Source organism: Danio rerio, chromosome 13, assembly GCF_049306965.1.
Source record: "Danio rerio strain Tuebingen ecotype United States chromosome 13, GRCz12tu, whole genome shotgun sequence".
NCBI lineage: Eukaryota > Metazoa > Chordata > Actinopteri > Cypriniformes > Danionidae > Danio > Danio rerio.
This window is the reverse complement of record NC_133188.1, coordinates 6,675,839-6,694,754: the sequence shown is the minus strand read 5'-3', so window position 1 is coordinate 6,694,754 and position 18,916 is coordinate 6,675,839. Positions and strand designations below refer to the sequence as shown.

At 39.0% G+C, this 18,916-nt stretch overlaps 1 protein-coding gene across 1 annotated transcript in view; it reads right to left on the bottom strand.

The window, feature by feature from the left end:
- Positions 1-18,916, bottom strand: part of csmd1a (CUB and Sushi multiple domains 1a) — a 247,713-nt gene that overhangs the window by 108,221 nt on the left and 120,576 nt on the right. Inside the window, 1 exon segment of the mRNA NM_001017855.1 lies at positions 1,187-1,299. Coding sequence (NP_001017855.1) covers positions 1,187-1,299 — 113 coding nt within the window.

Sequence of the window (18,916 nt, the reverse complement as noted above, 5' to 3'; positions counted from 1 at the left end):
ACCTAACCAAACCCCAGTAACCCACCCAAACTAAACCAACCACCAAAACAATACCGATCCAAACCAAACCACCAAACCACACAAACCAAACCAAATCAACCAACCTACCAAACACCCAAACTAAACCAAACCAAACCGAACCAAACCAACTAACTAACCAACCAACCAAAGACTTAAACCAAACAAACCAAACCAACCAACCTCCCAAACTAAACCAAACCCACCCAAACCAACCCAACCTGACCCAACCTAATCAACCCAACCCAACCAACCACCCAAACCAAAACCAAAGCAAAGCAACACAAACCAAACCAAAGCAAAGCAAACCAAACCAACCACCCAAACCAACCACCCAAACCAAACCACCAACCAATCAGTTACCAAACTTCTGCATTCACCAGCATAACTTGAGGTCCAGTGAAGTGGTGTTGATTGCTCTTAATCAAGGAGTATACATTTCCAGATGAAAAATAAACCAACAGCAGTATGTTCCAAAAAACAAAGTAGAATTACATGCACTTGAGTCTAGGTTGCCTCTTTTAATCCCACAGCTAATCTAAAATGCTCACTGATGAGTTTGCATGGTGGGTACATCTTTCCCTGAGCCTTACAACCCAAACTTAGCAATCAAATGAAACCTTGCAGAACAGTATTTTAACAAATCTGAGAGATCAGCACCTTAGAGTGTTTAAACGCACCATTAACGTAGTCTTCAATCCAACCTAATCAGCCAAAAAAAGTCAAGTTATGTGGTCTCAACACAAGATGGCATACTCATAGACCAGTACTCAACGGATAATGCACACAAAACTAAACTAAAAAATATCAGCTCTTTACTTTTTACAGGAATTTATGTGCATCTCTCAGTCTAGAAACTGGTGATACAATGAATAATTCTGTAGTAGCTGCAGCAGTACCCGATCTGTGGCTGATCAAGCTCTCTCTTCCTTACTATTATTCTAATCTGCAATATGCTGTGATATGAACCAAAATTCATGCATATAGTTAAAAGTCTGACCATGCACATCTGTGTGCCATCCTGCTGGCATAAATGCAGTAGGCTAGACCAAAAGTAAAATAACTAACTCAGGGTAAAAAACACAAAGGACAGCAGAGAACATAAAAACGCTGATAAAAGACACAGAAAAGCAGTTGTGTACAGTAAAAAACAAACTTTTGTTCCTACCTTCATAGATTGCTTTAAATCCTTGGGCACTGACTGCAAAATCTGTAGTAAACCACAGTGCCAAAATGGACCCCGAACTTACGATAGGTGATGGCAACATGAAGCCAGACAACCTGAAATGAAACAAAACAACAAATGTGGTGTCACTTTTGATCAATACATTGATAACACACATTAAAAAGGATACTCATGACCAACTCCTGTTTGTCACTGTCAAGGGAACATGATCACTCTGAGCTGCCATAACACCTAACAAGTTATAGATAGTGTCACGATGGGGTATTACAAAAACAAAGGATAGATTCAAATGCAGCAAAATATTGTTTAATATAATAAGTAAACAAAGAAGATCCAAATAACAGGCAAGGTACAAAAACTGACAAGACAAACGCCAGTCCAAAAACTAAAAGCACTAAGGTGAATCAAACAAAATCGGAATCCAAAAACATAGAGATGATACTAAAAGTGAACAAACAAACCGAACCAAACCGAACATGAGGAACTGGAGAACAAAATAAAGCAGGACAGAGCAAAGCAGGACAGAGCAAAACAAGACAGAGCAAAGCAAAATCCAAAGGCAAACTAAACACAACATAACAGGGCTTATAAAAGACAGAACCAATTAGACAACAAGAATAAGCTGGAAACAAGGAGTGATCATGTGAGCAGGCATACAGGAAATGAAAACAACAACTAAAACAAGAGCTAATGCCCTCAAGAGTCCACATGAGGGCACTGCAGCAGATGTGACAGATAGAATGCTGACAAAGTTCTTCGTAAGCAACACTCAGCCTCTGTAGTGGAGGTCTGCGCGGGACTGTTTTTATAGTGGCGCTCCCGCAAGGTTTTGTTCCGCACCTCACCACTCCCGCTGTATATTCGGTCTTTGTTTACCTTCTGTCTGCTTAGAATAATTTCCCACTAAATTTAGATCTGGTTTCCAAAATCTCAGGTTTAAATTGGATACTACTAAAAGAGAGAGATAGCAGATAAAAGTGTAGGCTGTGCAAGGATTGTCGGCTAAATGTCTGTTTGTTTGCCCCTTTGTGATGAGACATGAGTGCTGCCTTAACCCTCTGGGGTCTTAGGGCTGATTTATGCTTCTGCGTCAAACGCCGGCGTATGCTACGGCGCTGACGCATAGCCCTTCGCCGTGGCCGTCGGCGTCACTGACGTGCACCTCTCAAAAAATGTAACTACACGTCACAACAATGCGTAGCGCAAGCTCTGTGATTGGTCGGCCTGGTAGCGCTGACGAGTCTGGGCGGGACCAAGAGCCGCGCGAATGCCACGAGCGATTGTTTACAAGTGTGGAGTCCCGTGAAGGAGCTCCGGATGGAAAGTTTTGTTTTGTGTTTACCTTGTTGCACGTCCGCCTCTTCCTGCCTCAAAATGAGTGAGTTTGAGTCACTTGTACAACCAGGAAGTGTTCAGGAAAAGCTAAACAGAAGCGAAGAAACTCGACACAGAGGAACATTTACACCTCACTGCCAACTAGCGTTTCTGAAGTGTTAATGCAGAACAACAGAGACAGCGCGCAGAAGTATAAATGCACAGCTGCGCGCGTTGCCTGCGCCTTGAGTTACGCCGGTCACTTGAAGCAGAAGTATAAACCAGGCTTAAGGGTGTTTTGGGGCTCTGGAGAAGTTTGGACATGCACTGGCATTTGTGTTGTTTTCAGTATCTTAAAAACATATTAAGGGCTAATGTGTGATAACACTGTAAACAGCACAAGCTGGGTTATAAGCATACCTAAGCAGAATGTTTGTATGTGTTTGTGTTTTTGAGAAAGAAACGTTTATGCGTGGTTAGTAAAAAAATAAAATTTTGAAGTCACTGAAACAAGGCCGTGAAACACACAGAGAACATTTGTGCACAAGACTTTTGAGAACTGGATCTTGTAGCCTAGTGTTTTTGCTTCAAAATGATGTGAGAATCATCTTGTTTACTTGCTGTATAGTTGCAGTTTATTTTCAAAAGATATAAGTCTCTGGTGTCCCAAGAATGTGTCAGTAAAGTTTTAGCTCATATACCGTACAGATCATTTATTGTACCACGTAAAAAATTTAACTTTTTTTTGGGTGGGATGACAAATGAGCTGTTCTGTGTGTATTTAAGTGCAAATGAGCTGGTGCTCCTCACCTCTTATTCAGAACATGGCAGTGTTTTGACATCTCTAACACTGGTGCATTTAGGTGGATATTTATCATTATACGCTGGCTGTGTACAAACACCATAGAAAACTGAATTTTGGGTCACACTTTAAAATAAGCTTTATTAGTTAATGTTAATTATTGCATTTACTAACATGAACAAACAATGAACAATACATTTACTACAGTATTTATTCATGTTAGTTAACGTTAGTTAATGAAAATACAGTTGATCATTGTGAGTTCATGATAACTCACGGTGCATTAACTAATGTTAACAAGCATTTGGATGTTAAAGGGTCACGAAACACCAAAACACATTTTTTGAGCTGTTGACAGTCGTATATGTGTCCCACACTGCTAAAAACACTATTAGGACACATATATTTCACTAAAAAGTGTAAATTGGTTGTTTTTGCGTTATTTCAAGCAAATTCGTACTTCCGGTTTAAAACGAATTTTTGAAGCTGCGCCACGGCTATGAGATAATAGTGTGTATTCCAGCGTGCAGACTGGGCGTCTGTGCCAGAGTGAGTCTTATTACGTCTTACAGCGTGTTGCATTAATGCATGAGTAAGGCTTCGTTCAACCCAATCAGCGCGCTCTATTGTGCAACTTCATTAATATTCATTAATGTCAGAGTGTAGATGGCAGAGATGCCACGTTGTGTTGGCAAAACAAGCGTGAAGTGTTGCTTTTATAGTTTGCTGCCGTTAAGTTTCGTTTTCATTTTCTCTCTGTGAGAGCTCAGTCACGTGTGGATTACAGTGTACGCGACGCTCGACAACAATAACTTACGTGTCTAAGGAGGATTATTGTTTACCTGAGAGCTGTTCTCATCTGCAAACGCTGAGATCCAGATTCGCTTTAGTCTCCTCTTAATAAAGACGCGGCTCTAGTTGCTGGTGATTGTCCTGTCTCTACAGATTTGGTAAGTGAGCGACCAGTGCTCTTTGTTTATTCAGTTTGTATTTTATTCGTATCAAACAAACTATTGCAGCGAGTGTAAACAAGTTAGCACTAACAGTTACAACCAAACTATAACCTCGTGTTGGATTTTGTGACCGGAATAACACACGCGGCTTTCTGACGCTACCTGCCGTGTGCATCTATGTTTCCGGGAAATGCTGAGTTTTTTTTCTCTCATTCGCCGTGCGGTATCAAACATTGCATGAAAAATACACGCTTACAGCAGCTCCTCGAATCAAATATCACGTTTGTCGGGAGGGACATGAATGGATTCCCTGAATGAAAGAGCCAAACTGCAGTTAAAGTCCACCATTTAATAATCTGGCAAATAATTCGACTACAGATGTCCATGTAAACACAGTCACATTGTCCGCTGTGGTTGTGTGTTTTGACTCTGAAATTCAGTGCGCCCAAATAGACACTCCCACACCAAGCCTCTTTTGTTCCTCCGACACTCCCCCCTAAACAGAGCTGGACACGCCCACTTTTCTGACTTTTTCCAAATTAGAGGTGTGAAAACACCCTGCTGAAACGAGGGAGTTTCATGGCCCTTTAACAATGCATTAGTTAATGTTCAATTATGATTAATAAATGTTGTACAAGTGTTGTTCATGATTAGTTCATGTTAGTAAATGCAGTAACTAATGAACCTTATTGTAAAATGTTACCGAATTATGCATAATAGGTCCACTTTAAAACATGATGCAAGCTAACTAATGTTTATTAGAGAATAGAAAGCTCTGACTTTAGAATTGTGGGGCTAATCTTAACACCTTTTCAAAGCATCATCTGAAACTACTGCAGAGGATATTAAGGAGAAGTAAACACTGAAGTAAATACACTGCACAGAGACAGATGTTAAGTTGAGCTTGCTTTCACATTTTGATATGAAAATCATATGTACCCATTCATATCCCATAAAGGATATTTAAAAATTCAAACAAAGATGATAAATCGGTATGGCATTTGTACCTGCGAACAAACATAAACATGTATTGGTTTGATTTCTATGGTTTACTGCTTTTTCCTGTAAACATATTGACAGGGATTATAGAATGACATATAGTAGGCATTCCAGGGCTCACAAACCATCCCAGTATCAAGACGGATAAGGTGAAATACTTGATTGATCCACATTTTTTATTGAAACTTTTTTTTGTAAAACAGATTCTGCCATAAAGCAGACAGACAGACTGACTGACTGACTGACTGACTGACTGACTGACCGACTGAGGCAAGAGGAGTGGTACAAACAGTGCTAATACTGATAGAACATTAGCAGAGAGCTATTGCACAAAAATAGAATTAAGAAAGGCAGGATAGCAGAAAAAGTGTGGCTTGACCTAGTTTAATCAGCACATTCTGTTGCACTTTGCTGATCCAGGAAGGAAAATGGACCGCTATGTTAACCATGGTGTAGATAGCTGGAATGAGTGTATATGTTCAGGGCATTCCTAAACAGACCATATATTCACAGAATTCATGATAAAATAGGGATAAAACCTGATGTAAGCCAATCAGGTAATTAGTTGAAAAACTCTCCTCTCCCACATCAATCTGGAAATTCCAATTGATCTGGGAACTCCTATTACTTTCTTGCAGAGGGGTAATGAAAACATATTAGGGGGTGAACGTTATTAACAACACAGTTTTTCATTTTGCTTTAAAGGTGACCAGCAGAAATTCAGGTTACTTAAGAAATTTATCATGAAGATTAATTGCAAACACTTATATAAAGAGTTCAGATGCAAAAGCCTCTGAAAGTTTCTTCTAAAATGAGCATTTTTCTCAGCTTCCTGTGTGCAAGTTCAGTTATTTCACTTTAAAGACAATAAAAAGAACCTATTCATCACCATTATAGAGAAATTACTGAACCTACACATAGGAGGCTGAGAAAAATGCTCACTTTAGAAGGAAATATCATATGGCACTTTTGCTTAAAGACTACATTGAATATTTATAAATATATATACACTGAAAAAAATGATGTCTGCAAAACTGTTGCAAACAATTTATTTGTGTTGAATTTAAACAAACAAATTAAACTGAATAAAAAATTCAAATTAATTTGTTTGTTTGAATTTAGCCCAAATAAATTGTTTACAGCCAATTAGCTTAAAAAAAATGATTCAATTCAAGAAATCATCTCTGAATATTTTTTTTTCAGTGTAGAATTGACAGCAGTAACATATTCCAAATGCAAATAGCACCCTTGAAATAAACACTGGACCTTTTATCTGCTCATTGTAATTGGGATAATGAGGCCCACCTAGCTGTGGAGCAGCTTAAAAGCAAATTGTCCAATTAGTTTTGGTCCCTTAACAAGTGGGAGGCACATATGCAAACTGTTGTGATTCCTATACCGTTCACCTGATTTGGATGAAGATACCCTAAAATTAAAGCTGTCAGTCTACAGTTTACACACATGTTCGTTTCATTTCAAAACCATTGTGTTGGTGTATAGAACACAAATGTTAGAATTGTGTCGATGTCCAAATATTTATGGACCTAGCAGATGGGCTACAACTGCAAAAGACCACACCAGGTGCTACTCCTGTAAGCTTAAAACAGGAAACTGGGGCTATAATTTGCACAGGCTCACCAAAATTGGACAATAGAAGATAGGAAAAGCATTGCCGATTCTGATAAGTCTCGATTTCTGTTGCAACATTCGAATGGTAGGCTCAGAATTTGGCGTCAACAACATGAAAACATGAATCCATCCTGCCTTGTATCAATGGTTCAGGCTGGTGGTGGTGGTATGATAGTGTGGGGGATATTTCCTTGGCACACTTTTGGCCCATTAGTACCAATTGAGCATTGTTTTAACACCACAGCCTACCTGAGAATTGTTGCTGACCATGTCCATCTCTTTATGGCCATAGTGTACCCATCTTCTGATGGCTACTTCCAGCAGGATAACGCGCCAAGTCAAAAAGAGCAAATCATCTCAGACTACTATCTTGAACATGACAGTGAGTTCACTGTACTCAAATGGCCTACACAGTCACCATATCTCAATCCAATAGAACACATTTGAGTTGTGGTGTAACGGGAGATTCACATCATTGATTTGCAGCCGACAAATCTGCAGCATGTGATGCTATCATGTCAATATGGGCTAAAATATCTGAGGAACATTTTCAGTACCTTGTTGAATTCTTGCTTCAGAGGATTAAGGCAGTTCTGAAGGCAATAACCGGTCCAACCCGGTACTAGTAAGGCGTACCTAATAAAGTGGCTGGTGCATGCAAATCTACGTATTTAGCTCAATTTAACCTGCTTTCATAGCTTGAAAACATGAGCTTAATCCCATATCTTGCTTTTGTACAGTACATCTCAGTTTGTTGAAGATTCAGATTCAGCTACCTCAACTGTTCAATAAACATCAATCAACAGTACCAAATATATAAGTATAAATACCACAACAACAATGACAATATTACAAACTAAACTAAATTTTTGGAGTGCTTGCTGCCAACTACAGCAGCCAGATAATAGTTGTTTGGCAGAAATGCTAACAGCACCTGCAAGTTCTCAGTCAATGTGAATCATTATCCACGCATGACTCTTCAAGGACTGTTCTCTCCATCAGGGATCACAGGTCAAGATATCCAGCTCATGAATTGATATTATCTCTGTCCTCCATTGGGTATATGCAGCATTTTCATCACTGTATTTCATGTAGCAAACATTGGTCTCCGGAAGGTTATAATGCCTAACGGAAAGGACTCTGCAGCAGGCCATTCAGAATTTTTCATAAGAGCCATATCAAAAGCAATCACAGTCATATGATCAGTCTGAGCAGATATGTTCAGAAAGATTCAGCGCAGAGTGCATTAGCTCAGAATGAACATGGTTCCATGGTCAAACACTACTTAAGGGTGATCTTTAATGTTAGGGAATAAGGAAAAACCTCCTATTACTGATGGTCTGCCGAACATGTTTTCTTTGAAGTAGCCTTACAGTAACAGAATTCTTACAAACTAGAACTGAAAATAACACTTATATGTTTACATGGACACTAATACTCATATTTTAATATGATTAAGACAATACTGTGATTAGGAGTCTATCTATGTTAGAGGCCATGGTCTTTAGTCTCCTTGATAGAGCAACTGACTCCCATGCAAAGAATCACCGATTCAATTCCAGCTCAGATTGGGTGCAGTGGAACTGATGGGTTACACGCGGGGGCTCGTCCGGGATAGTAGTGAGGTGTAGAGGGTTGAGTTACTCTAGCAACAGACATTAAAGGCCATGTCTTTAGCCTCCTTGTTAGAGTAACAGACTCCCATGCAAAGAATAGCTGGTTCGATTCCAGGTAACTTTACAGCTGTTTTTCACATACTTTTACTGTACAGCATACCTATAATCCATGTCTAAAATGAATGAAGATTAATGAGTAATTAATAAAACAAATGAACAAACTAAACAAAAGGCATTACAATATACACACACACTAAATATACAGACCCTAATGATATAATTTATCCATATTCCTTTTTGAACAACAATATTATTAATGCAGCTTCTTCTATTGATGTACCTTAAGGTAAATATTGACCTGCCATTACTGTCTATTGAAGGTGTTTGCGTGCTGTCAACAATGATCGGGGAGGGGAAGGGGCAGTGAATCAGCTACGTCAGTGTAATAAAGTTCACGGCCCCTTTGGCCGCCGGGAAGAAGTAGGCGGAGAACCGACGCAGTTTTAAAATGATTTATTAATAACAGCGATGGCAGCTCCTCACGGAGGCTGCCGTCTAAACCAAAACAAACGGACGGCAGCTCCTCATGGAGACTGCTGTCAAACTGAAAGCAAAAGTAAAATATGTCCGGGCCCGGTCCTCTCTCAGCTTCCTCTGCCATCGTTCCTCCTTTTATCGTCCAGAGCTCCTTCCGTGGCATCCGAAGCCGCAGGTGTATCCACTTACACGGTGGCCTCACTCCGTTCCCACGGCTCTCGGCCACACCCCCTCGCCACATACCCCCATCTCCCATCACAGGCCGGGGGAACCCCGTGGCTGTGCATACTCCGGGGGGGGGGGGTTTGGCACCACAGCACCCGCGAGACCTATATGAGACGGGCCGAGAGAAAGGGGAGAGAGGAAAAAGAAAAAAAAAATTGGGGTTCGGTTCTCCAGACACGCTGCCACTCGGTCCTCCACCAGCTGAGAGATGCGACGACGTGCTGGGAGCCCTGTGGAGGAATCTATCCACCCGTCCGTCTTCTGGCGTCCTGCGGCGGTTCTCCTGGCTGGCTGGTGGCATCTCTGGTCTCCTGCTCCGCTCCCGCTTCGGTGGACGGATGCAGGCTCTGGCATCATGGCAGATCGCGGCGACTCCCCCGGGTTCTGTGGGATGGCTCCCTTCAGCACTTTCCCCTCCGGTGGTGAGCCCCGCGTCCCCTGCTCCTCCCCATGCTGGGAGACGGCAGCAGGCAGATCCTTTCCTCGCCAGCCTCAGGCCGCCCCGGCACTCTGGCCAGACGAACGGGTTTCCACCCCACTCGGGTTAACTCCCAAACACTCGCCCCCTCTCTCAGCGGCGAGGGCATCTGGACAACGCGTCCCTCCTTCTCCCGGGCTTCGGCACCACTGTAATAAAGTTCACGGCCCCTTTGGCCGCCGGGAAGAAGGAGGCGGAGAACTGATGCAGTTTTAAAATGATTTATTAATAACAGCGACAGCAGCTCCTCACGGAGGCTGCCGTCTAAACCAAAACAAACGGACGGAAGCTCCTCACGGAGACTGCCGTCAAACTGAAAGCAAAAGTAAAATATGTCCGGGCCCAGTCCTCTCTCGGCTTCCTCTGCCATCGTTCCTCCTTTTATCGTCCAGAGCTCCTTCCGTGGGATCCGAAGCAGGTGCGCACCGCAGGTGTATCCACTTACGCGGTGGCTTCACTCCATTCCCACGGCTCTCGGCCACGCCCCCTCGCCACAGTCAACAATAATTTAGTGGCTGCATTTTATTAGAATTTTGTGAATTTACATAAGTACATTAAAATGAATAATATCAACGGCAAAATCATATTGGTGTGGCCAGAGTTTACCCTTGGGGGTGCCCCTGCCAGTTACTGACCATGCCAACGCTACTCCATTGGCTAATTAAGCCATTTGATGAAGGAAATCACGTTCATGTTTAGTTGTGCCAAATGTAAAAAGACTGCAGTTTGATAATACACATTTGATAATACAGTTAATCAATGTTACTATGGTTACAGGTGACAGTCACGAATACAATAAGGGTCTAAATTAATGTCATGTTCATACAGACAGTATTCTCAGTACATTACAACACATTAAACATTCTATATGAGCAAGTAGTTGTGTACAGAAGAATGGCTAAATGCAGGATTTTCATTAAACAATGCTTTTTTTATTCCATGAAACACTTTTGGATACCTTCAGGACATGAATAATGTAATTTATACTGTAAATGTAACTCCATGTGAACATTAATAGGCACATTCATTCAGAATGCATGTGGTGGTTGGGTTTTAGCTGTGTAAAATAAATTACACACACACACTACGTCCATAAGCGCTAGAGCAGGGGTGTCCAAACTACGGCCCGCGGGCCATCTGCGGCCTGCAATCAGTTTTGTGGCGGCCCGCAAGGCTTTTTAATAAATATTAATAGAATCTGGCCCGCTATACAAAAATGAACATAATTCAATAAATAACCACCAGGTGTCGCTATTACATGCCTTCAATTAAGCAGCACTTGTTATGAAGTAAAACTAACTGACCAAACTTAAGGAAACATAATTGATAATCGCATTTTAGCGAGACATGGCGCACCAAGAAAAAGAAAAATCAACAGTCAGTGCAAAAAGTTTCAGTCACGTTAGGGCAAAGAATTTTTCTTCACAGAGGTAAGCGGGAAATGTAGGCCTATCTGTTTAATTTGCCAGAAATCAGTTGCAGTAATGAAGGAATATAATATTAAAAGACATTATGAAACAAAGCGTCAGGCCTTCAGCTCTTACACTGGTGCAGAACGATATCAAAAAGTAAAACAATTAGCAGCTGCCCCTTCAGCTCAACAACAGCAGTTTTTTTCATGCTATTAAAGTGCAAGAAAATTCCACACTGCACTGCAAAAAATGCTTTTTTTATTTAGATATTTTGTCTTGTTTCAAGTCTAAATATCTAAAAAATCTTAAATAAAGGAGAATTTTCTAATTTGCCAATTATTAATAAAAAATATGCCAATATTAAGTGAGTTTTTCCTAAAAACAAGCAAAATAATCTGCCAAAATAATCTTGTTTTTCCTTTTGACATAAGATTATTTTGCTTACCCCCTTAATTTGCTTGTTTTAAGGAAAACTCACTTAATATTAGCATTTTATTTCTCAAAACAAGACAATATGTTTTGCTTGTCTAGAAAATTTTTTTTTTTGATTTGAGAATTTTTAGATATTTGGACTCAAAACAAGACAAAAAAATCTAAGTAAGAAAAGGATTTTTTGCAGTGTGGCTAGTTATGAGATCGCTCAGCTAATCGCACAGCACAGGAAACCCTTCACTGAAGGAGAATTTATAAAGGATGAGTGTTGCAACTGTAATTTGCCCAGAGAAGATTCAAGTTTTTTTAAAAACTTAAGTCTTTCTAGAAACACAGTTGGACGACCGAAATAAAATAATTCCATAATGATACACACACACACATCTATCCATCCATCCATCCATGCATCCATCATTATTTCTTCCCTTAATTGAACCCTCCCAAAAATAGCATACACACAATGAATCATGAAGTGGCCAACAGGTAGAACATTTATCATCCAGTAAAAGGTTGAGCACACCACTGTTGACCACCACTGGCGTAGTCACGGAATATTGGTATATCCATCACATGGCTTGGCTAGCCCCAGTTCTCCTTGAACTGCACTACAGGTGCATCAGTGATGGAGTATCAACTCTCTGGGCATGCTATGGAATACATTTCCTAGAGCTCCATTTCTTCAGAAGTCTAGACTTTGTTTTCCAATTTAAACAATAAAACCAAAATCTACAGGTTTACTTAATTTAAAATGACCACAGGGAGAATTACAACTGCAACAAAGAGATTAGAATGACCAAGAGGCGACACTCAATGGAACGTTCCATTGCAACAGCAGCGCCCAGTAACAGCCCCGGATTCCGCCACTGAGAGCTGTGTTGCACACCGCATGGAAGGTCATTTTCAAAAACCCATATTAGGCTTTTTTAAGGTGACGGTAACACTTTATAATAACTACACACTATAAATCATTTATTAAGCATTAGCAAATAGTGAATTCATTATATGTTAAGCATTAACTCTACATTAATAAGCGTTAGTAAGCGGTTTATAACTGCAGCTACAAATGCTCTACTCTTGACTTATAAGCACTTATATAATGTGTTTAATGATTGTATTTTCATACTTAGTTAATGATTTATTTCTCATTACTAAATTAAGTATGGCATTATTTACAAACCGTTTGTATTTAAGAGTAGTTGAGGGTTTTTAACATCATTCAGAATGAGTTAGTAAATGATTAATAAAATATTGAAATCAACATTAGTTCTTATTATTTATGCATATATTACTAGTTAACTAATATGTTAATAAATGCTTTATTAACTCAACTTCATGCAGTTTTGTGACCTAATCTAAAGTGAGGACTATTTATGCTTTATAAAGCCTTAATAAGTGACAAATAAAGGTTCAGAATCAAATAAACGATAATCTGTGCAATGTTTCTAAAAAGTAAAATTACTGTAAAGTTTAAACATTGCCAACTAACAGGAGTGTCAAAATACAACATCCAACTGGATAAAACAACAACAACAATATAATAATTTAACAATATAATAAGATGTAATTTTTAAACTCTACAGTGATTTTATTTTAGATCAGATTGCAAAGATACATTTTTCATTTGAAGTACAGTTTCATTTGTGTATCTTTAAATGAATAGGAATGAACAATGTCATTTTTCCTGTTTAGAATTTAACTGAGCCTTTATTTGTCATTTATAAGGGATTTATAAAGCATAAATAGTCCTCTTTAGATTAGGTCACAAAACTAGATGAAGTTGAGTTAATAAAGCATGTATTAACATACATAGTAACCATTTATATATGCCTGAATAATAAGACATATAAACATTGATTTCAATAGTTTATTAATCATTTACTAACTCATTCTGAATGATCCTAAAAACCCTCAAATACTCTTAAATACAACTGGTTTGTAAAAAATGCAATACTTAATTTAGTAATGAAAAATAAATCATTAACAAAGTATGGAAATACAATTATTAAGCACCTTATAAATATGTTTGTAATTCAAGAATAATGCATTTGTAGCTGCAGTTATAAACCGCTTACTAACGCTTATTAATGTAGAGTTAATGCTTAACAGATAATAAATTCACTATTTGCTAATGCTTAATAAATGATTTATAGTGTGTAGTTATTATAAAGTGTTACCAGGTGGACTCCACAAACATGTTTTTCTCACTGTTGATGTTCACCTGTACAAATTATTGTGAGTTGCATAAACAGATTATTCAAATTTGTAACCAATTTTATCACAAATTATGGTGATCTCTGTGAACACACTGTGAAACTTTTAAGTTTTAAGTGAACCTCAATGTTTGAGATACTGTTTTAGCACTGAAATGAAAATTACATGAGTTTCTGGCATCTCAGTGAACCCAGCACACTAAAGCATCGCTAACTCTGTTGTCTCAAGGGCAAGGATGCCATGTGACGTCAGCAGCAGAGCCAGTTTACAGTGTTGCTGCAGTTAGTTCAATGATTTTTCAGTTCAATACAAATGCCATTTTTTGAAGGATTTGGTTAACATAGGGCAGCTTTACTAGAATCACCTAAGCATGCCAAAAAATGACAGTGACAAAGACCAATTTAGTGGAAATAAAATTTAGTGGAAATAAATGTGCAAGTGACCAACTTATTGCTAAAAGAAACAAACCTTGTGTAGAGAATTAGCTCAGAGTGAATTGAAGATTAATTTAAAGGGGACTTCAAAAGAATCAACTCTTTAAATTCGAACAAATGAATCATCCAGCAATCATTTTAACAGACAGTTGACTTCAACTACGGCTATTGCTATCCAAAATATAATAAAAACCCTTTTATGTTTAAGCAGGGTAACAAGATCTTTTCAGAGCCATAATCTCACTATTTGTTTTCACTGAGTGGTACAGTTCAGTACAGTAAGGGTCGGTGCGGGTCACCTTAATCAGGCATGCACTTCCACTGCCAAAAGGGTACTAATTGTAGGCATGGTGTTTGACAAAGTTTTAGTCAACATCATTCTCACTTGAGGAAATGTCTACAGTAAAGCTGTACGGGTCGTCCACATATCATATGAGAAGCACTTCTCACAAAACAGATGCTTGAGACACAAATACTTGTGTATAAATGTTTATTATTAACCTATCAATAGGATTTGATTATAGCTGCAGATCAATGATTAATGCGAAATAGTCTACTATAACGACTGCAATTATATAAAATAAAAAAATCCAACATATATGAACACTTACAGACCTTCTCTGAAATGTTTTCAATCAAAGAAAAACTACATACAGTCCTTATTTGGGTTCAAAAACAACACACAATATATAGCCCACAGTCAGAGCAAACCTCTCATCTGTATCTTAAATCTTCACCAGCACATGTAACCTCTTGTAGAGAGTAATTCCATCATTCTAAGTTCATAATCGTCCAGAAGATGATGATAGTAGTTAAACATGGCAGTTTGTTCATGGTTTAGGTTGCTGAAAGAATCATTTGCTCCTTTGTTTTTTTCAGGCTTCTGCTTTGTTTTTCGCGTTTCACTCTTGTGTCAGTTTCTGAAAGGATCGGATGTCAGAAGCGCTTCAGTAATCATGAACACGTTATCATAATCAGCTCAAGAAGTTTGATATTTCAAATATAGACGTGCGCCCTGCGCACACGAGAAAGCGAAACCGCTCGCTCTTTAGACGGCCTTGTAAACAACAACAGGGCACAGGGCAGATTTTGCTCTTCTTCTTGGCTTTGTGGCTGTTTATCAAGACGACGACAAGGTATGTTTAAGCTCAGGTCGACCATGGCTTGTTATTTTTATATATATTATTACAGTAGCTGCGTCTCAAATGGCACACTATACACTCATGCACTATGCACTTACACACTCACCAGCATAGTATATGTATGTAGTGTCGTACCAAATGGAGCACTAATGTTTTTTTACTGAGTGGAAATTCAAACTGTTTCCCTGATGACGTTTGACGGTTGCCAAATCAGTGAAATAAACGACCAAACTATCATATAATACCTGCCATCAGTATAACTGCATTCACCATCAGGAGGCGCTATAATCACTCTCGTAGGAGAATTTTGCTTTCACCATCTAAAATAAAGTTATCCAACATGTGCTTCCGATAACTCCACCCCTTCCGCTATGTGAGCAAACCTGCGGTCGTTGAGTGCGTGAAGTGTCCATCATTACACACTTCATTTTACCGGCTGAATAAGTGCATCATCCAGGTAATTAAAGTGCTCTTATTATTTTTAGAGTTTTAAGTGTGAACGCACTACTTACACTATTTATACTTCAAAATGCTGTACATTAGTGGATAAGTATGCGATTTGGGACGATGTAAGTGTAATGTCTCAACTCCTGCTTGCGTACATGCTAGTGATGTTTCTCTGTAAACCAATAGCATTCAGCGACACGTCTTGCTCCACCTTTTGGAACCCTTTTGTTGTGCTAGGTACCCTTCCGAAAGGGTACCCAAAAGTGGTATGGTCCGGTTTGCTTTTTGGTACCTTTTAAAAGTGGAAAAGGCCATAAAAGTGTACCGTACCGAACCTTACCGTACCACTCAGTGGAAATGGGAAATATGAATCACGTCAATGTCAGCTCATCTTTGAAACAACCACAGCAGCTATTCTTTCACCAGTCTTGTGTGCTACTAGTCAACAGAGTTCCACAAACCACTGACTCTTCCATCTTTATTTAACTTATATAACTATATAACTTATTATTGCACAGCTACACAGCCGTAAGCCATCTTGCGACATGCAGAACAACTCAATACATCAAATTCTGGCATAGGTGGAGATGCAACCAGACCTTGTGTGTCAATCACAGCTGCCCTTTTCATTGGTCAACATTTCTCGCATGAGAACATCATCCATCGCTCATTATTAGTGCAATTGGTTTAAACAGGGTTATTTATGTAATTATATATTTGGAATAGTGGCAGAAGGTATATTTTTCTGATGGATCATCTGTTGAACTGCACCACAATCATCACAAATACTGCAGAAGACATATTGGAACCCACATGGACCCAAGATTCACATAGATATCAGTCAAGTTTGGTGAAAGAACAATCATGGTTTGGGGTTACATTCAGTATGGGGACGTTACGATAGATCTACAGAGTGGATTAAAACATCAACAGTCTAAGGGATCAAGACATTTGTGCTGCCCATTACATTACAAACCACAGGAGAGGGACAATTCTCCAGCAGGATAGCCTCCTTCTCATACTTCAGCCTCCACATCAAAGTTCCTAAAAGCAAAGATGGTCAAAGTGCTCTAGGATTGGCCAGCCCAGTCACCAGACATGAACATTATTGAGAATTTTGTAATCTAGAGGTATTTGCCTCTTTTATAAGCCACTTCTTATACCAAATGATCAACTTAATTTAAAAAATGATTTGTTGTTTCCTAAAACTTGGATAGGCGACAAGACTTTTGTCAGGTAGTGTATTTAATTTACAATATCTTTTCATTTGTAAATTTATTTTCATTTTACAATTAGGTCTATCCATGCTATCTGTATTTTAGAGGGTATTCTTCAACAAAAGGAGAAAGAAAAACAGTATATGTCATCTTCAAAACTAAGTTGCTTCTTTTATCCACATTTTAGTAGGTATTAGGTTCGAACCTGCACCCTGCACAGCTAGTTGATATTTCAACAAAAACCTACCATCCAATATAGACAATACATTACAGTATAATGCAAGGAATGACAAGTACATGTGGGAGAGATGGAGGGAAAAAAATGAAGATGAACGTATTAAGATCAGCAGTGTGCTCTGTGGATTGAACTCACCTTGTTCTTTCCAATCCTGCACACCCTATTTTTCAAAAATGATTACGCCAACCTTAACGAAATGTGAAAATAATGAAGGTGACAAGGTGATGAATTAACGAATTAAATGAAAAGACACTGGGCATTTGTACCGGTGCGATGCTTCATTGGTCACAGGGATTTTTCATATGCGGCAGTGCTGTACAGTCAAACTCTTACAACCGCAGCTGAGCTAGTGAAAGAACCTATGGCTATGCACAATTCAATCAATATGAAATAGCAGCAAGCCCATCTTGCCAAACAGAGAATAGCGTGTGATCAAGCATACTATTGATTCGGTCTTTTAAAGTGGTACACCCTGATGGGCTTCACTCTGAGGCTTAGAAGTGCAGTCCCACTGGCTGAATAGACACTTTGTAATGGCATGGAGAATTATGTCATAATATTGAATAATGTAAAAGTGCTAACTGGTTAATAGGCCCGCATGAACAAATCAGCATGCTATGTGTAAAATGTAACATGACTTTGCATGTTGGATGCCATGCTTGAGAGTTAACATGTTGGGATGTAAGAATTGCAGAATGTTGGGAATTGTAAGAGCTGGTAATTTAAGACTACATTGCAAAAAAAAAATCTTTCTTTCTAAGGGCCCTATCATACACCCGGCGCAATGTGGCGCAAGGCGCGGCGCAATAGTCTTTTGGTAGTTTCAGCTTGGCGCAAGAGTCGTTTTGAGCCGTTGCGCTACGCTGTTTAAATAGCAAATGCATTAGCGCTCATATGTGCGCCCATAGGCGTTATGGTCTAAAAAGGAAGGCGTTCTGAGGTGGACCGCTGGCGCGTCGCTATTTTGAGAAACTATAATAGATTTTTCATTAGACCAAAACAAACCTGGTCTAAACTCCGGCACAGAGTTGCGCCTCGCTTACACACTGCTTAATACGCACAAGAGAGCAATAGGCAAATATCTTTACATATGAAAAAATTGAAATATAAGGATATATATAGGATATAATAAGAATAGATATAGGATATAAATATAAAGCATTAAAATATTACAAAACATATTATTTTATAGCCTAAATAAATATGAAAAATCCAACACAATCTCACGGCAATTTGTAACTTTTTCATTTAGTGGCTAATTCGTACAAATTCGTACGATCTAATTCGTACATTTTAGTACGATTTGCGTATCCCCCAATGACGGTTGGGTTTAGGGGTGGGGTTAGGTGCCACGCCTCCTTTTTAAAATCGTACATTTTCTTACGACTGAACTCGTACGAATTCGTACGAATTAGCCACTAAACTGCCAAAACGTAAAATACTTACGTTTTCTCGTGAGATCAGGCTGGAAAAATCACTGCTTTTATGTCTTCTTCATCTCGGGAGGCTTTTTCAGTTCATTCATAACAATTTGCTTTTGTATAATGTTATTATTATTAGCAGTATTATTTATTATATCCATATTTATATTTGTTTTATTAAAAACCAGCTTAGATTTGCCCATCT